This window comes from Lynx rufus, unplaced genomic scaffold (genome assembly GCF_022079265.1).
Source record: "Lynx rufus isolate CCGP_SWC_20201006 ecotype Redwood Valley unplaced genomic scaffold, mLynRuf1.p SCAF_1, whole genome shotgun sequence".
Taxonomy (NCBI): Eukaryota; Metazoa; Chordata; class Mammalia; order Carnivora; family Felidae; genus Lynx; species Lynx rufus.
The window spans coordinates 73,818,712-73,845,248 of NW_025814823.1; the positions used below are offsets into that span (position 1 = coordinate 73,818,712).

At 40.5% G+C, this 26,537-nt stretch overlaps 1 protein-coding gene across 2 annotated transcripts in view; it reads left to right on the top strand.

The window, feature by feature from the left end:
- The window catches only part of LOC124513577 (DNA excision repair protein ERCC-5-like), a 78,398-nt gene that overhangs the window by 39,769 nt on the left and 12,092 nt on the right, over nt 1-26,537 (top strand). Inside the window, exons 9-18 of one of the 2 annotated variants that reach the window (XM_047081713.1) lie at nt 1,087-1,183; nt 2,054-2,285; nt 12,173-12,348; nt 14,525-14,640; nt 15,112-15,195; nt 16,481-16,541; nt 18,741-18,884; nt 20,664-20,871; nt 21,295-22,395; nt 25,831-26,078. In XM_047081713.1, the coding sequence (XP_046937669.1) occupies nt 1,087-1,183; nt 2,054-2,285; nt 12,173-12,348; nt 14,525-14,640; nt 15,112-15,195; nt 16,481-16,541; nt 18,741-18,884; nt 20,664-20,871; nt 21,295-22,395; nt 25,831-26,078 (2,467 nt within the window). Of the gene's footprint in view, nt 1-1,086; nt 1,184-2,053; nt 2,286-6,387; nt 6,851-12,172; nt 12,349-14,524; nt 14,641-15,111; nt 15,196-16,480; nt 16,542-18,740; nt 18,885-20,663; nt 20,872-21,294; nt 22,396-25,830; nt 26,079-26,537 lie in introns of those variants that run through there. The other variant, XM_047081711.1, reaches the window with a different exon arrangement.

A 26,537-nucleotide genomic window follows, 5' to 3' on the forward strand; every position in this document is an offset into this window, starting at 1 on the left:
CTTTATTGAGTTGTAATACACAAATACAATGTATATTTTTAAAGTGTACTGTGTGCTGATTTGATCTACATTTTGTGAAATGGTTGCCACAATCAAGTGTCAATTAACATATCTATCAGCTCACGTAGTTACCTTTTCTGCCTATATGTGGTGAGAACACTTAAGATCTGCTCTCTCAGCAAGTTTCAAGTGTACCATACGGTATTATTAACTGTAGCCATTATGCTGTACAGATCTATAAGTTTATTATGTTTTTTGATGGTATTGCAAATCGATACCATTTGCAATAAAAAATTTCTTTTCCAGTTTTATTGAGACATAATTGACACATATTGCTATATAAGTTAATGGTGTAGAGCATGATGGTTTGATTTACATATATTGTGAAATGATGACTACAGTAGGTTAACGAAAGAATTCTCCTTGTGACGAGCACTCTTAGGATCTACTCTCTTAACAACTTCTCTGTATGTCACACAGCAGTGTTCGCTATAATCACCATGTTGTATATTACATCCCTAGTACTTATTTATCCTATAACTGGGAGTTTGTACCTCTTGGCACCTTCCTTTAAAAAATTTCACTTCTGAATTAGTTTCTGGTAGTGTACAAAAATGCAATCTATTTTTCTACATAGTCCTTGAATCTTGCATTTTCATCAGACTCACAATTCCAGTAATAGTTTTATAATCCAAAGTAATTTGTAATTGCTTTGTGTTTTCTATACAATCAATCATGTTATCTGTGAATAAACACGTTAACTTTGAAATCTTTTGAAAACTCGACTCTAATTGAAACGGAAATATGGGCTGTTTCTACTCTAGCCTGCAGGATGTCATTTAACGGGTTGATAAATATGTATTTCATAATGAAAGTAGCCATTTTTTGAACCAAGAATCTTGGCAATAGTTGGTTAAGCAGACTTGTCATAAAAAAAGAATTAGGGCTTAGGATGTGGAACAATCTTGTTATGAAAGAATTATCGTTATGGTAATATTGTAGCAAATTGCTCATGTGAAAAGTTCCATTACAGTGGTATTTTGTACTTAGAGAAAAGTGTGCTTTATCCTTCCTTTTTCACTATAGGTGGGCAGATATTGTTACTGATCTCAACACTCAAAATCCAGAATATCTAGATATCCGACACTTAGAGAGGGGGCTGCAGTATCGAAAAACAAAGAAGGTAAGAACACCATTGTAGCTGAAGATATTTCCCAAGCCGACAAAAGGCACTGTTTTACTCAGTACTCCTTAGGTTGTAAATAACAGAAATCCAGTTCAGATTATCTCAGATAGAAGAGTGAAAATTATGTTCAGGAAAGAGGGGTATTTTTAGAATGAAAACACAAGGAGGATAGCCCGGAATCAGAAGGGACTGGTACCTGGTAAAAGAATGGTGGCAGGCGCCAAGTAGCTTCTCTGTCTCATTCTTCTGGGAGTTACATGTTGTTCTTATCTGTCTGAATATTTACTTTCTGAAGATCAAGAACTTCAACTTATGTCTCCCTTTCAGGTGAGCAGTCTAGATAGGCTGAGAGTGGCCTGCCCAGGCTCAGTCCCATAGTTTTGGCCCAGCTTGGGTCAGGTGTTCACTTCTGAGCCAGATGAACTGTGGCCATGAAGCAGAGTCATGTGTACAAACAAGGAGGCTTGGGGAGGTTCTCAGTGAAAGTAGATTCTGTGGATTGAGTTGACATTCCACTGATATGGTCCTACTAACATCAAGAACATATAGGAGACAGGAAGAGGAGATCTTGGTGTTTGGATTGGGCAGATGGGGAAGCAGCAGTGTGTGTGACCAGTGCAGAGTCATATGGGTGGTGGTGGGGGGGGTTGTTTTGGCTCCTGTGGGCATTGTTATATTTTTGTAAAGGCAGCTGGTCAAGAATGATGCAGGATAAGGTGATCTGATGGTATCTGAAAAGGGTAAGTACTGTTTTGAGGCAGGTGAAGGGGGAAAAATAAGGCAATTCATAGGAACCCACATTATTAGTATAATTAACTTCCTTTCACTTTCTTAACCCAACTTTTTTTTTTTTTTTTTTCTTCTCAGGTTGGGGGAAATTTGCATTGCATCATAGCATTCCAGAGACTTAACTGGCAACGATTTGGCCTTTGGAACTTTCCATTTGGAACCATTAGACAAGAATCACAACCTCCAACACATGCCCAGGGAATAGCCAAATCTGAGAGTGAAGATAATATCTCCAAGAAGCAGCATGGGCGCCTGGGCCGGTCTTTCAGTGCTAGTTTCCATCAGGACTCGGCATGGAAAAAGATGTCCAGTATCCATGAGAGAAGGAACAGTGGTTACCAGGGTTACAGTGATTATGATGGGAATGACTGACCATCTTGGGTACTGAACAACTTGTGTTATAAACACGACTGCTCTATACAAGACTGCATTAAGACAGTAGAAGGTTTTATTAAGTCTACACTAAATAGGAACAGAGCTTGTGGTACAAAATATAACCTTGTAGTTCTCCAGTAAATAAGCTTGTATATGATTATGATGGGTGATTTCAGATATAGAAGCAGGTAAGCACAGATTATTGTCCTTTTAAAGAGTATATAAACATTATGGACAATTTCACAAAATCCGATAAAATTACATATAAACAAATCAAACACAAATTCACTTAATAGCATCATGATTTGAAATACTTAAGCATGAAGTGGTTTCTTATAACTCGATCGCCACACATTTGTTGCAGATAGTTTTATTCCTAAACTCAAGATAAAAGGTACCATCTGCCCTTTTAAAGAAAATTGGGCTGTTGATTTCTAGCTTTCTCTCATGGTTAAAGCTCATTTAAAATTATTTAGTGAGTCTAGAATTCTTTTACTTGCAAGCAGCATCTTGCCTGCCTCATTTGTTTCCTGACTAACTTTTTCAGGATCCTCAATAAAGAGGCAAAGCGAAGACTCAAGAAACTGATCTTTTCTATTGGTGCATTGATTCGGGATATTCTTGGCTTTCTTGACTTGGTATGTTACCATCCAATATTGACAAGATCTTCAGGCCTTGAAAGACTTCTGTCTACAGTGCACCTTGTTTTGGGATAGAATAAAAGAAAAGTGGAATTCAAAGTTTCTATATCCAAGGTAATCTGTGAAATGAGATCTTCCAATATTTGACTGGTCCCTGAGTGTGGAGTCCTATGTTGTTAACAGCATTAAAGATGCATTAGGAATGCCATTGCCACTCAGAGGACAAATATCCATATTCCCAACTCTGAGCTGCTTCCTTTTTTAAGTCATACAATTAGCTGTTTGTAGTGAGTGTTAAATAGTTCAGAAAGAGTGGATTTCATGTATTTCAGCTCCTCTCTAGTTGATGTCAATTTTTCTTCTGCTGTCAGCCTGTGACATGTTCTTTCATTTCAGGGGCTGTTCATGACTCAAATCAGTAACTTGATTATTACAAGGTGCTGAATATGTTGGTAACCATATTGCAATACACCTCAAGGAGAGGGTTCAGATTTTTATTTTTAAAATATTTTCATTTTCTTCTCTTTTGAATTTTATATCCATTTATCCACTCAGACATGCCTAGCCTACAGACAGGGATATATATTGTGAAATGGTCATTTTTCTGAAGAGAATATTTTGCGTGAAATGCAAAGGACTGAGAGATTTGTAGGTTGTTGATTTTGTTACTTCACTCTGGAACTTTTAAGAAGTTTTCATCAAATAAAGTTTTGTTTTCTACTTTTAATAATGTGAATATTGTGAACCTTTCTTTTACATAGGGAGTACCCTTGGAATTCGGTTTGAAGCCCGTGACAATTCCGCCTAAGTAGTATAAGAAACCATCTTATATCTGATTTTTATAATCAATGAAACAATATACGTTATGACTATAATTTTAGATTCCTGTAAGACTACATAATAGGAAGTAGAAAATTTAATTATATAAGCTTGAACCAAACAAAATTGTCATTTTTGTAGGTCAAACATGGTTGAATATCAGCAGTTTCATAGAGTTTAATGAAATATTTAAGAGAAGAGGTAGATAGGAGGAACCAAGAGGAAAGGAGACAAGTGCAACAAGGAATACAGTGACACCTAGGAAAAGAGGATGAGTTTATACAGATTGCCTATTGGCCACAAATAATTTTAGAAAAGTCTTGATATATAGGATTACTTAATAACTTGATATACAAGTTTGACAGTTATTAAGAGCATAGTAAGGTTTACAGAGACTAATTTTCCAAAAACCATATGCAAGTTACTGCACACTTCTCTTTCAAGATTAGTAACACTCCTGTCCTATTTGATTTATTGGTCATCTCTTCCTAGGAGTCTCCATAGAAGCACTGAAGGCTCAAATACTGGCTCTATACTTGCTAGCTGTATCACGTAGGGGAAGTTAAGATGAATATTTCTGTGTTTATTTCCTCATTGGTAATATGGGGAGAATATCATCTATTTTACAAATTGTTTTGAAGAATAAGTTAATGCACGTACAGTGTTTAGAACAGTGATTTGTAGATAGTCCTTGCTATCATTTCTCCAAAAGATGTGTATTTTACTGCTCAGAATGTTGATAGTGAGCCCTTTAAGCAGCATCTAAAGGAGCCAATTCACTGTAAGTCAACTATACACCCCTTAGTTCCTGTTCCTTCAAAAGAATATTTTGTACTCAAGAAATGTCGCTCTGGTTTTAAAAGCACTTCTAATACTCAAATGCCTTCATTGGCTATTTGTTTTTACTCAGCTCTTAGGCATAAAAAATGTTCATTTAGATCAAATCCTGAAACTGTTCCTTTCCCTACTACTGTGTCCCATCTTTAGGCCAAGCTGGTGCAGCAGCAAAAACACTTCCAAATTTTCCTTTTCCCAGACACCTAACAGAGCTCAGGCAAGTTGCTCTGTGAGCCATCACAGTTTGTACATTAGTTTTACCCGTAGCATATTCTCCTTCAATCATTAATTTAACACACTAATTTTATTTTAAATTCTTTTTTTAAGTTTATTTGTTTTGAGAGAGAGCGCGCGTGCACATGCATGAGTGGGGGAGGAGTGGTGAGAGAGAGGGAGAGAGAACCCCAGCAGGCTCCACGTGGGTCCCGGGCTGGGTCCATTTCAGGAACTATGAGATCATGACCTGAGCCAAAATCGAGTTGGACACTTAACTGACTGAGCTACCCAGGCCCCCCTCAACAAACTAATTTGAGCACTATGACCCCTTAGGTGTTTCATATTAAATCACTGACCTCAGAATGACCCCAGGGAGGTGGCATCTCCACTTTATTCAGACTCTCATTGGTGAAGAAACTCGCTTAGGATCATATGGTGTCTTCTACCATACAGACTGGGTGGCTTAAATAACACATTTATTTTCTCACAGTTCTGGAGGCTGGAAGTCCAAGATCAAGGTGTTGACAGGTTTGGTTTTTCCCGAGCCTTTCTCTTTGGCTTGCAGATGGCCACCTCCTAGCTGTGTCCTCACATGGTCCTCCCCAGTGTGCACATCCCTGGTGTCTCTCTCTGTGTGCCCCAAATTTCCTCTGATAAGGACGCCAGTCAGATTGGATTAGGTTTACCCTCACAGCCTCATTTTAACTTAGTCACCTTTAAAAGGCCCCATCTCCAAATAGAGTCACATTCTGAGGTGCTGGCTGGGGTTTAGGGCTTTAACATCCAAATTTTAGAGGTGCACACAACTCAGCCCACAAACACAGGGCTATTGTGTGGCTCAGTCAGGATTTGGACCAAAGGCTGCCAGGCTTGCCGGGAGATTCTCTTTCAGGGGGTGCAAGATGTACTGGAGAGCTTTAGATTAGAGGCCGACAGAGGTCATTTAGGGGCTTTTATGGAATCCCTAAGTGTTGGGAGTGGGGCTCTAACAGTCAACAAGATAATTCTTGGTTTCAATAAGTTTATAATCTACGTTGCAGGTGGGGAGAGGGGGGAACAAAAATAGAATAGGCAATTATATTAACCTCTGTAAAATACAAGTAGGAACAATTTGTGGGGATTATTCCACACATGGAGGAAATGCAAAAAAACAAAACAAAACAAAACAAAAAAACAACACTTTGGGAAGTAGTTTTGCTAAAAACCAATTTTTGATAGTTTTGTCCTAAAGTTGGTATTAAGAGTTTGCAGAAGTGGCGGCCGGTGGGGGGGGGGGGGAATGGTACGGAAAAACCACATGGAAATCAATGACCTCAGCGCACAGTTCCAACATCTGGCTGCGACAGAATGCCAGCGTGGAGCAAGCTCGGGAATGACTGGACACAAACACGGAGGCTGCCCCGCCCCCTCGCTTCCGGAAGGAAAAGGCGCAGCGACTATAGTAGGGCTGTGAGGAGGGACTTCCGCCCTGAGCAGCTATTAAATGGAAGCGGAGACCCGTCCGCCTAACCCATTTTGTGTGGGTTTACGCGTTAACTCTACGGGACAGTAGGTGTTGGGGGACCCCCTGGCTGTTTCGTCTGCGTAGTCCCCTCACTGCTCTTCCGCTAAGAGGACACACATTTGGGCCAAACCTTAGGAGAGAGAAGGACTGGCGCCTCCCTGACGCCGGCCATTCTCTGGGCTCCCGCCTTTCTTCCGTGAGGCAGTGTCAGCCGCCAGGAAGTGCCGTTTTCGCCGGTGCCGGTTTTCCCTGGAAACCCTGTATTATTTTCCATCTTCCCTGGGTGGGAGCAGGGGGAGCTCCCTCCGCCCGAGCCCCTGCGGTGGTGCAGGCTGTGGTAGGATCGGAATAGAAGGTCTCCCGCGACCCCGCCGCCGAGTGTCGCTGGAGGCCTCATGGGGGTCCAGGGGCTCTGGAAGCTGCTGGAGTGCTCCGGGCGGCAAGTGAGCCCGGAGACGCTGGAAGGGAAGATCCTCGCCGTGGGTATCCTTAACGCATCGTCGGTTCTCGGGTGCAGGGACCCGCGTCAGGCAGTTACTCCCGGCTCCCTTTTTTGGGCCCAGCGTGGTGTTGGCAGGGCGACGGTCTCCCGCGGGGTAGCAGTGGCATCTCCTTCGCGACGTTTTTTCTTCAAGTGTCTGCTTTCCCCCGCTTTGCAGGAGTGCCACGCTGGGCTGCAGTCCTCTGGTTTTATTACTTAGGGGCAGTGCTTTCCTCCTCTCGTCTGCAAAGTGGAGGTAGTAATAGTATCTGCACGCGGGGTTGGTATGAGGAGTAAAGGGGTTATTTAAGTGAAAGCTTAGTTAATATTGTAGAGGTTAAAAGCATCGGTCGGCTTGGGGGTCAGCGTGGAGTTAAATGATGCGGACTTCCTACCGGTAGTGTTGCTCGCGGGTCCTGAGCCCTGCTCCACTGCTCCACTTACGCGTATTAGAGAGAACAAGGATAGTGTGGACAGGTGTTTGACCTTTTTTTCTTTTTCAAAAGTAACTTTTACAATTTTTTATTATGAGTTTTGGACTAGGGAATTCATGTAGTACAACAGTGAAAAGATTTCAAAAGGTACACAGTGGCCTTTTTTTTTCTTTCTGTTTTTAAACCTCCCGGCCTCTGTGATAGGCTTTTAAAAGATTGTCGTTTGTGCATATGTCTGGCTGGTTTTGTGTGTGTCTTTGAAATTAAGTGTTTTTCTGCTTTATCAAAACCTGTGAATGCTGTTTCTGAAGTTTTGGTCTTTTTGTAAGTTAAGCATCCTTCTCTCCCTCCTCCTCCTCCTTCACCTTTGAGTGGCTGTTCTGGAAGCTGGTGGTACCTTGTGCCAGTCCCTAGGTGGGCACAGGAGCTGTAATCTAGGAGGACAAGAGTCCTGCAAATACTTGCTGTCGGCGGTAAATGCAGTTTAAGAGTATGTGGGAGTCCTGCAGAAGGGGCCACTGAGTGAGGAGCTGTCATTTAGTGTGGAGACAACTTGTACACGATGTGACACTGATAGTTTTTCAAATAAAGTAAGATGATGATTATATTTTCTGTAGTGTGAGTAATCTTGAAATACACCCGTAATGAGTTTTGCCTTGCTTCAAAGTTTTTGAAGGATACCTTGTATCGGGAAAGGGAGAGTCTGTTGTTTTAAAGCAACGCGCTATTGCTGCCCTCTAGTGGTTCTTCACTGCTTTCTAAAGATTTTCTTTATAGAACTCTATGGGAAGGAAAGCAGTTTTCGGTGACAGGAACCCTTCAAACTTCAGCAAAGACTTAGGCATTTTATGTGGCAGCCTCTATGAAGAATTGATGATTCGTAAAATCACTGAGCTGACGCATGAAGTTCAGCATTCTGATTTTCTGGGAAAATCAAAGTAAGGAAGGTAAAGCATTTAATTTAGAATTCAGGTGACCTGTGTTTTAGATGACTCGGGAGCTCTTTTGGGACATGAAATAATTTTCATGAGGTTATTAAGTTTGTCTGAAAGAACAAACCATTTAAAGAGGACTATCAATGATCCTCCAGTTATAAATACAAGCTTATATATGTGTGTGTGTGTGTATATATATATATATATATATATATACACACACACACACACATATATATATATACACATATATATGTATATATATGTGTATATATATATGTGTGTGTGTGTATAAATATATATATGTAAAAAGAATATTTGACTGCTGTCCTATAGTTGATTTTGCTTTGTTTCATTTTCTTTTTATTTATTTTTTAATTTGCATTCAAGTTAGTTAGCATATAGTGCAACAATGATTTCAGGAGTAGATTCCTTGATGCCCTTTACCCATTTAGCCCACCCCCCCTCCCTCATCCCCTCCAGTAACCCTCTGTTTGTTCTCCATATTTAAGAGTCTCTTATGTTTTGTACCCCTCCCTGTTTTTATATTATTTTTGCTTCCCTTTCCTTATGTTCATCTGTTTTATATCTTAAAGTCCTCATATGAGTGAAGTCATATGATTTTTGTCTTTCTCTGACTAATTTCGCTTGCATTAATACCCTCTAGTTTCATCCATGCAGTTGCAAATGGCAAGATTTCATTCTTTTTGATTGCTGAGTAATACTCCGTTGTATATATATACACCACATCTTCTTTATCCATTCATCCATCGATGGACATTTGGGCTCTTTCCAGCTTTGTAACATTTTCATGGGAATTCGAATTCAAATATCTGACCTATATTCCAATATTTTTGTCTTCTATGTTAATGAAGAAATTTTCCATGACACATTATGTTCATAATTTACTCTTGGATCCTTAAAATACATTTTTTTAACCATCTGTGGATGAGTGCCTTGTTTATTTATATAATCTAAATGCATCCAATAATAATTAGCAGTTTAACTTTTGACTCTTGTGGACCTTAACATTTGTAAACTGCATTTAACTCTGTTAGCAAAATATTATACTCTCTTTAGGCTATACATACTAATGGAGATTAAATTTTAAATCATCTAACAATGAACTAAAGTAATTTATATTTTGTTTCAAAATGTTATTGGTCCTTTGGGTCTTATCTATGAAGTGATTCTGGCTTTGCTGCGGATTTAACTTTTTTCCAGCCCTGGGATGAATTTAATGCTCCTTTTTTTTTAAATAAACTTATTGAAATTAGGCAAGTCAAAATATGCAAATATTTCCAGAATGCCTTATTTTATATAATTTTAAAAAGTAATTTCAAGCTGGAGCTTTCAACCCTAGCTGAGACCACTTAAGATTAATTAAAAAAAAAAAAAAGACATCTCAGTATCTTTGATTTAGAATTTTAGGCATATCTGGTTCAGTAATCTATGAATTAAAAGTTTCCTATCCAGTTTGAAGAGTTGAGAGCCATATCCAGAGTTGAGAGCCACTGATCTGAAATTAGGTTTTCTCATTGATCATAACATTCAAAATAATGGTTTAAGTAGAAACTTAATACTGTCCAACAGTGTAGCAACCAGAAACAAGCCAGGCAGAAATATTTTATCCAATACAGTATAGAACTAAGTCAACACCAAATCCTACTTCCAAGGTAGATCCTTTATCCTGCCACTTCTTGTCTCCACCATTGCTGTGTGCTTTTACTAGGGATGTTATAATTAGTTTATTCCTCACTCGTCCACTGGGGTGATCTTTAAGTCACATTCCGGTGGCTGCACATGCACATCAACTCTGTTGCTCCTTTGGCTCAGATCTTGCCACATTGTCCTTCAGTGGAAGCATGCTTCTCTCTTAGGGCATTCACATTTGCTGTCCCTCTTATCTCACTGTTCCTCTTGTTCATTCAGGACTCCACTATTTCTTCACATAGGCTTTCCCTAAGTAAAGAGCTACTGATCCCCGCCCCTCTTGTCCTTTTACTCTGCTCTATTTGCTTTTTTTGTATTATATCTATATGTATTATAGTATATCTATAATATATAATATGTATCTATTCATTTTTCTTCTATTTTATTGTTCATCTTCCCCATTGGAGTGCAAATTTCTTGGAGATGGATACCATATCTGTTTTGTTCAGGGCTATGTTTACTGTTCTATCTCAAGATCTTGGGATCTTAGATAAGCCTGGCACATAGTAGCACTCAAATATAGGAATGAATATAATAATAGCTTGCTTTCCACTATTTTTTTCATAGTATTTATTAAGTTAATTGTTGATTGGCCTAATTTGTTTTACAGTTATAAATTAGGTAGTATACATTCATTTAAATACTTGACTGTTCAGCTCATTTAATAGCAAGTATTTGTTGACTCCTATATGTCCTGTGAAAGGGGAGCAGTGTACAAAAACATGGTCTAGACAAGGCATGGAGCCCATGGTTTGGTTTTTCCCTCCACTACATTGTCAACTCTACAAGGGCAAACCCCTTGTTTTGTTCAGTGCTATATCCTCAGTGGGTTTTCTGCCACATAATAAGCAATACGTTTTGAATAGGAGCACATAAGTGGAGGTCTTTGTCTGGGCTGAGGAAGTGACGCATAGACCGGGACCTATGAGTTGGAGATAACTAGGCTAAGAGAGAGAAACTCAGGCAGAAGAAGGGGCATGTGAGAAGACCCTGGAGGCAGGAAGGGTCTACCTTCAAGACGGGCTGAAAGGTGGAATTGATAGGATCTGGTAGTGTTTGGATGAGGGGAGTGTAGGGGATGACATTCAGTGATCTGACTCCAGTGAACAGGTTTCACTGTAATGGGGACGTAAGCAGCCTGGTAGAAAAGACCTGTGTCTAGTTTTGATCATGTGAAATTGGGAACATCTGTGAGGCATCAGGTAGAGGTGTCATCTAGGCCATCTAGTCTGAGGGTCAGGACAGAGCTCACATAGGGAGAGGGTGTGGTGTGGGGGTGCTGAGGTGGCCTAGGCAGCCTGTGCAGCAGGAGGAGGGGAGAGGGCCTGAGGGAGAGCACTGCTGAAGCCAGGCTTGAGTGGAGAATTAGAGGAGCTGGCAAGGAGATGGGGAGGGGAGGACCCGCCGTGCTGCATCCCTCTGTCGTGCGGACACGTAGGAAGTAATTTGGTAAGCAGCAGTTTTTACAAAGGTTAAATATAAGCAAACTCCAAGAAGATGTAAGTTACTTGTAATTGCAAAAGAGATAACTATTGTTAATATTTTGGTGCCTGAACTTCTAGTTTTTTATATTTAACGTATCCTGTATATTATAAAATATAATTATGCATTCCGGAGTTTTGTGACCTGTTTTGTCTCCTTTAATATTTTGTGATTGTCTTTCTTATCACTATATATGCTTCTGTAGCTTCCAGTTTTGAGGGCTCTTTGGTATTTCAGCAAATCAGTATATCATAATTTAGTTTAAAGATCTGTTGGAAACCTTTTACATTGTTTTTCATGTTTTCATTACTGTAAACATTCATGAAAGTAACTCTTATTGTAAGTCTATGATGATTTTCTGAGGACTAATGTCTGGAAGAAGTAGTAAAATAGAATGCAAGTTTTTACATTTTTTTGCTATGAATTGCCAAATTGTTCTCCAAAAGAGTTGTGCTAATTTATGAAAATTCTGTAGAGATTATTAGTTTTCTTTAAAGAAGCAATTATTTGCAATTAGATTTTCTAAAAGGACACATCTATTGATGTAAGATTTTAAAATTCAGTATGTGAACAGTAGTAAGGGTTCAAATAAAATTAACTGATTTTAGGTAGATTCCATCAGGGCTAAACATTCTCCAATTTCAAATGAATTGTGATGAGTGCTTAGTTTCAATGTTTAGATGATATCGGTTATTGGGAAGTTGAAATTGTGGGGGTGAGGGAAGAAAGTCCAAAATCTTTCCTTTAACAATTCTACCAGATATTAGCATTTGGTTGAACCAGGCACTAAGAGGAGTCCGGGATCGCCATGGGAACTCGATAGAAAATGCTCATCTTCTCACTTTGTTTCATCGGCTCTGCAAACTCTTATTTTTTCGAATTCGTCCTATTTTTGTGTTTGATGGGGATGCTCCACTGTTGAAGAAACAGACTTTGGTAAGAGTCATCTGTTTTGTTTTGTTTTTTTCTTTCTGCATTCTTAGAGAGAAAGAAAAGTTCGGGGCACCTGGGTGGCTCAGTCAGTTGGGTTCTGACTCTTGATTTCAGCTCAAGTCATGACCTCGCAGTTGTGGGATTGGGCCTTTGTGTTAGCCTAGAGCCTGCTTGGGGTCCTCTCTCTGCCCCTCCCTTACTTGTGCATGAACGCATGCTCGCTGTCTCTCAGAATAAATAAACATTTAAAAAAGTTCATGTATAATTTTAATTTTCTCTTTATTTTTTATTAAAATAATTTTTTTTAAATGTTTACTTTTGAGAGACAGAGCATGAGCAGGGTAGGGGCAGAGAGAGAGAGGGAGACACAGAATCTGAAGCAGGCTCCAGGCTCTGAGCTGACAGCACAGAGCCTGATGTGGGGCTCAAACTCACGAGCCATGAGATCATGACCTGAGCTGAAGTTGGAGGCTTAAGCGACTGAGCCACCCAGGCTTCCCAACACTTTTTCTTTTCAAAAAGGATTATTTGTGAGAGTACCTCCTGGGTGCAATGCTAAAATTCAACTTTTAATAAAACTACTAAAATTCTTACACTTGGGATTTTTCCTTCTAGAGTATCTTTGTAGCTGTTCTATGCATGTTTCAGCTATGCTGCTGAGCGCTACAGAGAACCTGTTGGGGAAATGCTCTGAATCTGAGATCGTGGGTCCCCAGTGTTTAAACACTGATGGGATGTTAGGAATAGGTGATTTTGTGTGGTGCCAGGTGTGATTAAAGTGGATTATCGAGGAAGGAAATTAGCCAGGATATAAAACAATGATAATGAGTTCCTTCCTTCCTTCCTTCCTTCCTTCCTTCCTTCCTTCCTTCCTTCCTTCCTTCCTCTCTCCCTCCCCCCTTCCTCCCTCCCTCCCTCCCTCCTCCCTCCCTTCCTTCCTTCCTTCCTTCCTTCCTTCCTTCCTTCCTTCCTTTCTAGAACAAGAGTGGGGAAGGGGAAGAGAGAGACAGAGAGAGAATCCCAAGCAGACTCTGTGTTGTCAGTGCAGAGCCTGACTCTGGGCTTGATCCCACAAACTATGAGATCATGACCTGAGCTCAACTGACTGAGCCACCCAGGCACCCCAGGAGTTTCTTTATTCTGAAAGTAGTTTCAAACAATGTTGGAACAAAGGCGTGAACTGTGGAGTAAATGTGTATGCCCCAAATGATAGCACCCATTTGGACATAGGACTTTTATGTGTTGAAAATGCCAGCTCATCACTTCATAATTACACTGGACAGGCATTGTCTAAGTAAGTGAGAATACAGGATAAAAGTAAGGATCTGCAGTAGCTTGGGGATGTTTGTTCCCTCAGTAAAAGGTATAGATTCGCATGTTGCAGTTAAATTATCCAGGATACACTGTATCAGGCACTCCTTGGAAGGATTAGACAGGAAAGAACTCCAGAATTTATCTAAAGTAAACAACATCTCCCCAATTCCCCTGCCCCATGATTAAAGGTGTTAGCTAACACTACTGTAGTAATCATTTTGTAATATATAAATGTATCAAGTCAACACATTGTACACCTTACACTTCCACAGTGTTATATCTTAATTTAGAAGGGAAGAGAATGTTTTGTGTTTCTTCCTTATATTCCACCATAAGCATGGAGACTATTCTGTTTTTTCCTACTTGGACATTACTTACAAGATACTTCTCTATAATTTAGGATTTCTTATGATATAATTTTGGATGTTGAGGGACCGGGTGGCATCTGAGTAATGTTATTTTATAAAGGCCAATAGCAGAAATTGGTTTTGGCATAACAGTGATTTTTACAGAATACATTAGTTAATTGATATAATCCTTTGGAGAAGCATTTACTTAACTATATTGTTTAGTTTTAGGCTTCTGGGGACATTAAAGGATATTTAAAAGAAACTGAAAATAAATTAATTGTTTCCCAAATACTGTATACTAGTTAGTTCTTTCAGTAATCGCTAGATGGAAACTCGGTGTGCTTTACATATCAGAGACCTGAACATTTTCACTGATAAACAACACTTTGGAGGAAGTACTAAAGCATCCACAGTCTGAAAGCTCAGACAAACCACATTCTATAGAAAAAAATTAGAGAAATATTTTTAATATACTAATACCCTGAAATAGAATCCTCTACCCTTTCTTTTCACAGGCTAAGAGAAGGCAGAGAAAGGATTTGGCAACCAGTGATTCCAAAAAAACTACAGAGAAGCTTTTGAAAACATTTTTGAAAAGACAAGCTATCAAAACTGCCTTAAAAAGCAAAAGGCAAGAGGCAAATTGCATTAATTTTAAAGACTTAAAGCTTTTAATTTTTTGTTGGGTTAACCCTTTCCCTAACCTTAACTCAGCAGATAATAGGTGGTAACATGAGAGGGGTAAGTGGGGTGTCCATTTGACCTGGTAATTTGAAATTGTGAAAATTCTCTGGTGGGTGTCAGCTTTGATAAGGAGAGAGAACGGCTGTAATGATGCATTGCGTGCACTTTGTACTTGTATGAGGCATGTGTCCGTGCCTGTAGCTGAGGCCCTGGCTGAGGTGCTGGGGAGCCGCCCTCTTTCTCTCCAGGCCGTGCTTACTTCCCACCACAGTGGCCTGGGCAGCCAGGTTAGCAGCAAGAAACCTGTTGCCCTGTGTCTCCCCTCTTCTCACCTCCTCAGCAGGGCTTGTGTCGTCAAAATCCTGACTTAAAATCCTAAATCCCGTTACCTGTGTCGAAGTCTGTGTGTGTTTTTCAGAGATGAAGCGCTCCCCAGTCTTACTCAAGTTCAAAGAGATGACCTCTATGCTTTGCCACCTTTACAGAAGGAGGAAAAAAACAGGTAAATGTTTAACTATTTACAAATAGTAATTGTCTGTGTATTTAGACAGATTTAAATCTTTGGGTTTTATCTGCATGATGAGGCATGTGGGAATGAATGCAACTGAAAATGCATTCTCTGTCCCTTTTAGAATGTTTTTCATTTTTCATTCTAACTTGTACTTGTGTTTGGTTTGTGCTGATTGTTCTCTTCTTTCTGCAGACCCCGTGTTAGCACTGTTGATGTTTCATTCGTACACATGTTTCTTACCCTTTGCATGCACTTGCTGTCTCTACCTGTTTCTCAGCCCGTGTCTTCTGTCTCCTACCACCGTGCTTAGAGACCACACACAGCGTCCTCCTCGCTAAATCCAGTAGACGCTTTGCAGGCCTCAGCTGACCGCACTTTTCAGCCGTGTGTGACACGGTGCCCGTGCTGTCCAGCTACCTGGGAACCTTTCTGGCCACTCTTTCTCACGCCCCTCTTCCTCTGGCACTTCCTCTCGCTCACTGTTAATTGTTGCAGCTTCTGTGGTTGGAGTGTGCCTCTGCCCCTACCTGCCCCCATACCTTTCCCAGGGGTTCCTGAGACCCCAAGTAGCTTTTGAATCAGGCCATTTCTGTTTATCTTCATCACTGCCACCATCGTCCTTTCTTGCAATTACCGTAGTGGCTTCTACACTTCTTTCTCTGTCTTTGTCTTTGGTTGGTCTTACCCTTGGCTGGAACTCCTACCCACCATGCTCAATCTCTTCTTTATAGTGTAGAATCTGTTAAAACCCAAATCTGATAATGTCATTGTGTAGCCTAAAACACTTCCTAGCTTCTCATTTCTTGAGGATAAATTCCAGCCCCTTAATCACATGCTTCCCATCCTCACCACCCACTGTTTTTATACCGTGTACAGGCAGGCTTTCTTTCCCTTGTTTCCAGATGTTTATAGAACTTCAGTTTCTGCCTGGAATACTTCTCTGCGTGAATGTTCCTCATGCCCTACAACTAGACCTGTCACTTACTTGGGGCTCAGGGCAAGCAGTGTAATTGCCAGATTCCAGAATGCTTTTAGGACCCCCCAGATTGGAGAGAGGTGACTGTCCTTATTACTCTTCTCTTGTGGTGGAAGTTACTAGATCATACTGTAATTGCTCACTCACACGTGTCCCCTCCAGACTGTGGGAACAGGGGCAACCCATGTCTTGCCATCTTACTCACCCTTGTAGCCCCTGTAGCTAGCAGCCCCTTGCCTCAAGCAGTATTTTCATAAGTCATTAAATCATAGATACTGTAAACGTATGCTTGGCTTTCAGTTCAGAAGAAGAAGACGAAAAAGAATGGCAAGAAAGAATGAGTCAGAAACAAGCATTACAGGTACATACGTAATTTTTGAATTCAGAATATGTTCTACCATTTGAAATGAATGACACAAAAATGAATAATGAGGTGGTGTGAATTTATGAAAGTTCCTGAAAAACAGACGCCTTCTTACTGTGCATGTGTGTATAAGTGTGCACTTGTGAATATATGTATAAGTACACATGCTCCCGCGCACATTTATGTGGAGTTGGTTCGCCATTATGTATATCCAGATATCCAAAATAAGCCATCTTTCCTTTACAACCAACCGACCAACCGACCAACCCACCAACAAATAGTAATGCATACCTGTGTAAAAATATAGAAAAGGTAGCACCCATAAATGACTTCAGGTAATTCGGTATATGTTAATTCATTCTCCCTCCCTCCTCATTTCGGTTGAGTACCTGTGTGTGTCTGGGTACATCTGTATGTGATCTGTATGTGACAGATATACATGTACGCATACACGTGTAACCACGTCTATGCTTAGGTTCCACTCGCCCATTGCCGCGTGACCGGGTGACGTGGAAATGGTTGTTTGTGTGTCGTCTTCTCTCCCCATTCTGGGGGTTGGTGAGCTCAGCGAGGCAGTGCTGTCTGCATGACTGCCGGGTAGATGCAGACAGACTGTAGTTGGGGCTGGAGCCCCCTCCAGGGCTTCCTCACTGCATGTCTGCCGGTTGACGCTGTCAGTCAGAACACCTGCCTGGGGCCTCTTCGTGTGGTCTGAGCTCGTTCACAGCGTGGCACTGTGTTCCAGGGGCAGGCATCCCAAGAGCCAGTGCCTGGCAGGGCCCTGTGCCTTTTCTGGCCGACTTCTGAAGTCGTGCAGTCTCCCCTCCTGCATGTCCTGTCTGTGAGAAGCTGGTCAGTCAGGCCGCCCCCTATTTAAGGGGAAGGATTACATGAAAAGAGGGATCAGAGAACGTGTGGTCATGTTCTAAAACCATGACCACACACGTTTTAATGGATGACATTTTTATGAATTGAGGCTGTACTGTCTATACAAGTTTTTAAAATTTTTTTCAAGTTTCTTGAATAGTGGGTAATATTCTTTGATTCCCAACTTAACTGGTCTTTTATGTTCCTCTTGTTTTGGTACATCTGGAAAAAGACCTTTGAGCTAAAACCTCAGGCTCAGGATCCCTCAACTTGTAGAGCTTCTGCATTATTAATGTAGTGAAAGATAGCAGTCTTGGTGAAGACATGAGCACTGTGGTCAGAAAGTCCTGCATTTAAGTGTGGGCCCTCCTGTTCACTAGCTGTGTGATCTTAGACATAGTAAACTTCTCCAAGGCTGGCTGGCTGGCTTGCTTTTCTTTCTTTTTTTGTAGAAGAAAAATAATAATGATGCTTCTTCAGAGGGCTGCTGGGAACATTACTGAGGGAAAAGCATGGGTGTTGTGAGCATGACTGGCCTGTCCTCAGTGCTGGCCGCTTTGGACATACACATACACCATGCCTACATACAGGAAAGCTAACTGTATTATTTTATTTTCTTTATAGAAGAGTTTTAAAGCACTTTTGTAATTAGTTAAAATTTAGAAAAGTTTTATACTTTTTCATGTCTGTGAATTTTTCACTTTTTATTTCACTTTTGATCATAGGTTAAGACCAAAGCAAAACTAATCTAATTAAGGGAGTTACAAATAATGTTTAAATATCAAAGGCTCATCCCTGCCTTAGGGCCTTTGTACTTGCTGTTCCTGCAGCCTGGGATGTCCTGATCAGGCTTGTTGGTGTCTTTCAAGTCCCTGCTCACAGGTCGTTTTTTAATGAGGTCTTTTCTGTCTACCAGTAAATGTTTTTTCTCTTCCTGTTCTCCTAATCAACTCTCTTAATCAGATTAACTTGCTTTATTGTCTTGTTCATTCACTTATTTATTTATTTCATTATTATGTCTTTAGTTCACTCCTAAGAGTAGGGACTTTATCTGGCATGAGCTGCATAATACCCTAGCACCCAGAACAGTGTCTGGTACATTAGGGGTGTCTGGTAAGTATTTTTTCTACTGGATGAATCTGTGAGTGAATGGCTGTATTCCTTAATCTGTCTATTCACTGGGACCTAGTGCAGATTATGTACAACTGTGTTTAGTCTGTTGTAGATTATGTAGAACTATGTTTGTAAGTGCAATAAATATCTCTCAGGATAAATAGAATTAAGTGTATGAAATGTAAATTTCACGGTGTTATGTTTTACTCTTTACAGGAAGAGTTCTTTCATAATCCTCATGCGATAGATATTGAATCTGAAGACTTCAGCAGCTTGCCTCTTGAAATAAAGCATGAAATCTTGACTGATATGAAAGAATTTACCAAGCGAAGAAGAACATTATTTGAAGCAATGCCAGAGGTGAAATATACAACAGCATATCCATGCTTACGATTAAGAACTTCAAGATTTTCCATTAGAAAAAAGTGGAAATTGATAAGCATTACTTATATAATATCTGCTTCTAGTAAACAGCATTTGTGTCTCCGAGATCCTAGGAAGCGTCATATGTTTATAAGTTTGAACTTAGACACACTTCTTCAAAGAAGCCTTTTGACTTACCATTTAAGACCAAGTCTTGCCTCCTGCTCTGTCTTCTCGTAACACCCTGTAATGTTTCTTTCTGGTTCTGAGCATTCACATGTGCCTGTCGTGCTCACTTCTGTAATTTCAGCACCTATGTCGGTATCTCTCACATAATAAGTGTTCAGTAGTGGTTCAATCCGTAGCTTGGAGCATCTGTGCTGGCTCTACAGCCACAGAAACCTGGAGCAGGTGGTGTGCGTAGTTGGGGTCAAGCTTGTCTCCTGGTCATGCTACACCAGAAGTTACTACTGCCTTTAGTGGGCAAATGAGCTTTGTTTCCCTTTCTACTGCTACTACCTATGATTTCTCACATCATTCTCTAACTCACTGGAGGACAGAGAATATGCATTTTGCAGCAGCATTATTCCTGATGAATGGATGTAGCATTTTTTTTTCTACAGACTTTTGAACATTTCTTAAATTGATACCAAAAATATGCAAAAGGCAGACAGGCGCTCTTTCTTTCCCTATCACTTCTTTGTTTTTCCACGAAGTATGTGAACATAGGAAAATATGAAGGTACACAGAAATGATATACAAAGGTTAGGAGTAAATTTATTTTCATTTCAGGGGAAAAATCCAGGCTCAGTCTGTGTATCAAGTACTTTATTTCTTAAGTGTGAAAAGATCTCTGGCTGGCCTTTGAGGAGATACAGTTTGGGTTATGTAAACAATGGTGGGAAGACATGGGAAGAAGGGAGACGGTCCCTAATGATTTTCTCCCCTTTGTTCTCTTCCTGCCACCATGGAACTTGGGGTCTGTAGATGGGAGGGTAGTGTGGCTCAGCCGCCCATTGAATCTGTGCTTCTGATAGCAAAGGGAAGTGCTAGGTCAGCCAGGTGGGACCTTTGTATAATCTGTACATTGGGCAAATGCAATATTGGTAATAGTAATGATGGTAAATAATAACATAATAGTAATAGAAGCAATATAAAGTTGGCAACCTGTTTTTGATCCCGTATCTACCACTTACTAGCCTTGCAACTCTAGGGAGGTTAGTTAACATGTTTGTCTCAGCTTCTTCATTTGTAAATGGAGATAATGGCATGTGTCTTGTGGGGTGGTTGGAAATAATATGGGATGACACGTAAAAGCTCTCAGAAGAATGCCTTCCCAGGAAATGCTTTATAAATGTTAACTTATCATTAATAACTGTGGCTGTTGTGATTTATTTGGTGTCTTTTATAGGTCAGGGACCATGCTAGGCACCTTACTTGCATTCTGGAAGGTTGCCTATCTATTAAGCCGTAATCAAAATGTCACAGTGCCTGGCATGGATTACATGCTCAATAAATGTTTTTTGAGTAAATCATTAAGTCATAAACAGTATCCATGATTTCTTTTGCCCAGTTCTTTCTGTTTTAAAGATTATTTTTTAATAAGGCAATTATAGTTTTTTGCTAGTATTCAAATTTTACTTTTATAATACAAAAATATCACCAATGGGAAAAATCAATTGCTCTTTGTCCCCTTTTGGGGAAAGGGATGGAAATGTGGGAATATTATCTGTATTTAATACAAAAGAATCATTATATTTATTTATTTTCTTTTAGGAGTCTAATGACTTTTCACAGTACCAGCTCAAAGGCTTGCTTAAAAAAAACTATCTAAACCAACACATAGAAAATGTCCAAAGGGAAATGAATCAGCAACAGTCCGGACAAATCCAAAGACAATATGAAGAGGAAGGGGGCTTTTTGAAGGAGGTAGAGTCGAGGAGAGTGGTCTCTGAAGACACTTCACATTACATCTTGATAAGAGGTATCAGGCACCATCACTTACCTGATGGTTGGAAACCAAAAATCTATCGTGTTTCTGAATTCTATGAACTAGACTCTACTTGTGCAGTAATAAATGTATGTAGTTGTTAATGGATTACCTACTATTGTACCAACCCTCTTTATTTTTATTCTTGTAATTTATTGCTTTAACATTTAATTCCAGTATAATTAACATACAATGTTATATTCATTTCAGGTGTATGTTATAGCGATCCAGCAGTTCTATACGTTATTCAGTGTTCATGTACCAGCCCACTTTAAAATTAATAAATTAACTCAGTGCTGATTAAATGAAAAATTGTAACTTCATTTATGAGAAGCAGCGTTGTTTTATTCATCATACTAGAGGTATAGTGTCTTACTGTAAAACTACGTAATGAGAAATGTTTTAATTCTTCCTCAGGTATTCAAGCTAAGAAAGCTGCAGGGGTGGATTCAGAGGCTCTTCCTTCTTCCAGTGAAATGCAGAGCAAGTCTTTTGACGTGAAGTCCTCTCCATGTGGAAAACTAAAGCCACAGGAAGAGCCTGCCACCACCCCTCCTCCTCCAAGAACATCCCTGGCTGTGCAAGCTGCCGTGCTGGGGGGCAGCTCGGAGGAGGAGTGGGAGAGCAAGGGCCGAAGGCAGTCTGACGGGGAGAACGTACCCGTGTCACCGCTCACTCTCTTAGCTATTCAGAAGGCTCTTGACGACGACGATGAAGACATGGAAATGCGCGCAGGAAACGATGTGCAGACGGGAGCATCAGGAGTGAAAAAGCCGCCCGAGGAGGGTTCTGATGAGGAAACTGATGAAGGCCTTAAGAAAGTTGATGGAAAAGGAGTGCTGTTGCCAGCAGGACCCCACCTGGCCTGTGTGAACTCTGCACAGGAGTGCGACACCAGCCTTGACAGTAGCCAGAGGCCGGCAGACTCGGCTCATGTGTCACAGCCCGTCAGCGAATCTCGTGTTCCAGAAGAAGAAATGTCACCAAGGTTCACTGTGGCGAACACAGCCTTTCAGACAAGTGATGAGTCCGCAGTTAAGGGTAGAAAAGATCCAGTTCCTTCAGAAAGCACAGTGAAGAGACACAGCAATGCACCCGGACTCCAGAGTGGAGGAGAAGGGACTCCAACACCTCCGACAAGTTCGAGTTCTGGATTGAGGGATGAAACATATGCCAAAGTGTCTGAGCTGCAACCAGACCTTTGTCCATCGGGCAGAAAATATGTTTCCTCTGTTCTTTCAAGTGAGGATGAAGCAGAATGTGAAAAAAGTCCTCTTTCTAAAATCACTGGCACTGTCATTTTGAACGAAACGAGTAATACACAAATTGTCCCTTCAGAGGCAAAAAGGAACTTGGAAGATGCGGGATTGTTTGATGCTAAAGAGAATGAGAATTTCCTGAAAACCGTCCAAGAATCTGCAGCCAAGAACCCAGTGGAATCTGCAGACCAGGACTTCATTTCAGTTCCAAAGTCCATGGAGCCCATGGAAATCGACTCTGAAGAAAGTGAATCTGATGGTAGGTGCTTGTGCTGTTTCAGAGATTTGGAACTGTTTCTCATCTGCAGGAGCCGAGGGATACTTTAGTGTAGTCTCGCTCCCGCGTTGTTCTGGTGATGAACTAGGGACCCAGAAAGGTGAAATGACTTTGCCAAGGACACAAAGTTGGTTCTTTCTGTTGTTGTTTTTAAAAGGAGGGAGTCCCCTGCTCACGCTCTGTCTCTCTCTCTCTGTCTTTCTCTCTCTCTCAAAAATAAATAAACATTAAAAAAAAATTAAAGGGAGACCTGGGGTCCCAGTTGGTTAAGAGTTCGATTTCGGCTCAGGTCATGATCTTATGTTTCGTGGGTTCGAGCCCTGCATTGAGCTCTGTGCTGACAGCTGGGAGCCTGGAGCCTGCTTTGGATTCTGTGTCTTCTATTCTCTCTCTGCCCCATCCCCTTGTACTCTTGTCTGTCTGTCTGTCTCTCTCAAAAATAAATAAAAAACATTAAAAAATTAAAAAAAATTAAAATATAAAAGGAGGGAGTACCTTAGTTGGAAAAGGTAAAGGTGAGTCTTTTAGTTTTTTATAACTTCTTGTTTTGAAATAATAACACACTTAATAAAATTGAAAGACATTACAAAACATCTTAGTTCCTTTACCCAGTACCTCAGTGGCTAGCATTTTACCACATTTGCTTTATCATATCTCTTTGTCTATATACATTTATATGTACATAGACTTCTATATGGCTATCCTCATTTTTTTAAAATGTTCATTTTTCAGAGAGAGAGAGAGAGAGAGAGAGCGCACAAGGAAGGGAGGGGCAGAGTGAGAGAGGGAGACACAGAATCTGAAGCAGGCTCCAGGCTCTGCACTGTCAGTGCACAGTCAGACATGGGGCTTGAACCCATGAATCATGAGATCATGACCTCAGCTGAAGTCGGACGCTTAACTGACTGAGTCACCCAGGTGCCCCATGTATGGCCGATCCTCATTATTCACAGGTTTTTATTTGTGAAGTTGCCTACTTACTAAAATTTATTTGTAATGCAGAATCAATACTTATCAGTAGTGTCTTTGTGGTCATTCCTGGACCTGAATAAAGTGGCTAAAAGTTAGAATTGCCATTCCGTTCCCAGTTGAGGTTGAACAAGATGTCACTGTGCCTTCTTATTTCAGCTGTCCTACAGAGGTGACCAGAGCGTGAATATGGAAGGGAGCAGGGAAGTGTAGACCAAAAGCTCTGGCTCAGGGTCTAGTTGGATGGGGTTTGAATCCCAGTTTTGGCACCTGTTAGTGGGGCAGCCTCAGGCAAGTCTCTTAACACTCCTAAACCTCATTTCCTCTTTTGTAAGAAAAAGAAAACAGAATTTACCAAGATAGGTTGTTATTAGGATTTGAGATTATAAATATATTTACTCTGTGAACAATGACTATTCATGGATTAGGAGTTTGCCGTGACTTTATCAAACATACTGCAATGAATAGCGAGAATTGACTCTACACACACACAAGGTCACTTTTTTCCTGGTGTCTGCTGAGTTTCATTCTAAAGATACTGTTTCTTCCTTGTAATTAGTATTTTATGGAAAGGAATTTTTGAGTCTGTGTAAATATGCTGTTTCTGAACAAACCTTTACCACCTGTTTTAGCATTCATTGATGATTTTTGCCTAAATGATTACTATCATGTTGCCAAATGGTAGGGGTTTTTTTTTGTTTTCTTTTTTTTTTTTTGAAAGAGAGAAAGAGTGCGTGAGTGTGCCAGCCAGGAAGGGGCAGAGAGAGCGAGAGAGAACCTTGAGCAGGCTCAATGGCCAGCTCAGAGCCTGCTGTGGGCTCGATCTTGCAACTGAGATCATGACCTGAGCTGAAATCAAGAGCTGGATGACCAACCGACTGAGCCACCCAAGGCTTCTTGCCAAATGATAGTGTTTTAGTTCATTGTTCCTTATATATTTTTTGGTTTACATCCTTCTGTAAGGAAGATTTCCCCCCTTTCCCCATTTATTATTTTTTTATATCAATGTGGACCCAAGAATTCTTACTTTATTATGATTATTGCGATTTATGATGCTGTCGTACTTTATTTCTGGAATTGTCCCAGCTTTGGCCAGTGTGGGCCCCTTTAGGCTGGCTCCTGTGACTTTGGACAATTCCCCATTATATTTTGGGCATTTCTTTACTTTCTGGTCAAGACATTCCAGATTTCTTTTCTACTTATCCTGCCCTGTCCTGTCCCTGGGTCCAAGCAGTTCACCAAAGAGCCCTCGTCCTTGTAATGGAGCATGATGTTTGGAAACCAAGGTCTGGACACTGAGTGTGCTCACCATTACTGGGGTGTCGTTGCTTCAGGCCCTCTCAGGGACAAAGCCAGGAAATATATTTATGTATACACACACAAATGTGCACACACCCATCTATATTTATTTCTCTACAAATAAGTATGAATCACACATGTACAAATCTGTAAGTTCATACTGGTATCTGCAGTCCAATCCAATATTACAGATTTCATATTAGTTTCCACCTTTGTTCTAATTTCTTTTCCAAACAGTGAAAAACCTGACTCCTATTGTCCTTAATACATTAACTAATTGCTTGTTCTCTCTCAGTTTGTAACCATCTGATCCCATTGGTGTCCTCCTTGGTCCTGGCTGTCTTCTTGGCTCCAGTCCCCACTCTGGGATCTCCAGCCCACTCTGTCCTGATTGCATCCTGAAATCTAGCCTCCTCCACCTGAAGGGAAGGAAGGGAATCAATTTTTTTCACAGAAAAGACAAGACACAAGAGAGGAGGGAAGGCAAGTGTAAGAGAAGAGCTATTTCCCCTGAGTACTTATCCAGGATTCTTTCCGCTAAGTCACAGCTTCATTCTTTGCTATGTTCTAGTGAAGTAGCATGAAAACATATTTAGCAACCTACATGATTGTTTACATCTCTGATTATTCCCTTTTGTGAACTTTAAAACAATATTAGTTAACTGAGCATATTTGCATAAAGCTTATATGCAAATCTTTGAAAGCTTGGTTCCTAACTTCAAAGGCAGTGCCAGTTTACCTAATGGAAAAGGCTTATTGTGAAGTTACAGATATTTATTATTAAATATGTTTAATAGTAATATGTTATTGTTACATGTTTTCTATTAAATTCAAATCTTTTGAGAGTAAAACATTTTTTTATAAAATTTTTTTGCTTATTTATTTATTTTGAGAGAGAGAGATAGCACGAGCAGGGGAGGGGCAGAGAGAGAGAGGGAGAGAGAGAGAGAATCCCAAGCGGGGCTTGAATTCAAACTGTGAGATCATGATCTGAGCCGAAATCAAGAGTTGGACACTTAACCGACTGCGCCACCCAGGCGCCCCCCACCGTGAAACATTTTTAAGGATACTTTGGAAAGCTCTTGATGATTTCAGGATAGTTTTAATGTTTCACTTATAAATAAAGTGATCTTGTTCATTTTGGTTCAGGAAGTTTCATTGAGGTCCAGAGTGTACCTAGTAGTGATGAACTTCAAGCTGAGTCACATGAAGCTTCCAGACCTCCCTCTGAACAAGATGAAGAGGAACCAGTAGGAACTGAGGAGGAAGAAGTGTCTGGTGACTCCGAGGGCCCCCTAAGACACAACTCTGGAAGTGAGGCCTTGGATATTGAGCCACGCGATGAAGCTGAAAAAGATGCAGACAGTTCACTCAATGAATGGCAAGATATTAATTTGGTAATAATATGACATTGAGTTTTAACTTATTGCTAAGAAAGAGCCAAGTTAAACAGCTTTTGAGCTTTAAGAAGTTACTGGATGAACATTTATTAGCTATTTGCATGCTTTTTTTTTTTTTCCCTTAAATAAACTTATTTTTTCATAGTTCTGGGGATTGGGAAGTCTAAGATCAAGGTGCAGGCTATTGTTGGTTCCTGGTGAGAGCTCTTTTTCTGGCTTGTAGATGGCTGCCTTCTTGCCATGTCCTCACATGGTACGGGTGGAGTGGGGTGCGGGAGGGGGCTGGTAGAGGAGGGGAGGAAGAGGGTAGGGAGAGAGGGAAGGAGATATCTCTTTTTCTAAGGCTACAGTCCTATCAGATTAGGGCTCCACCTTTATGACCTCATTTAACAATTATCTCCTGAAGATACTATCTCCAGATGCAGTCACATCTGGGGTTAGGGCTTTAACATGTGA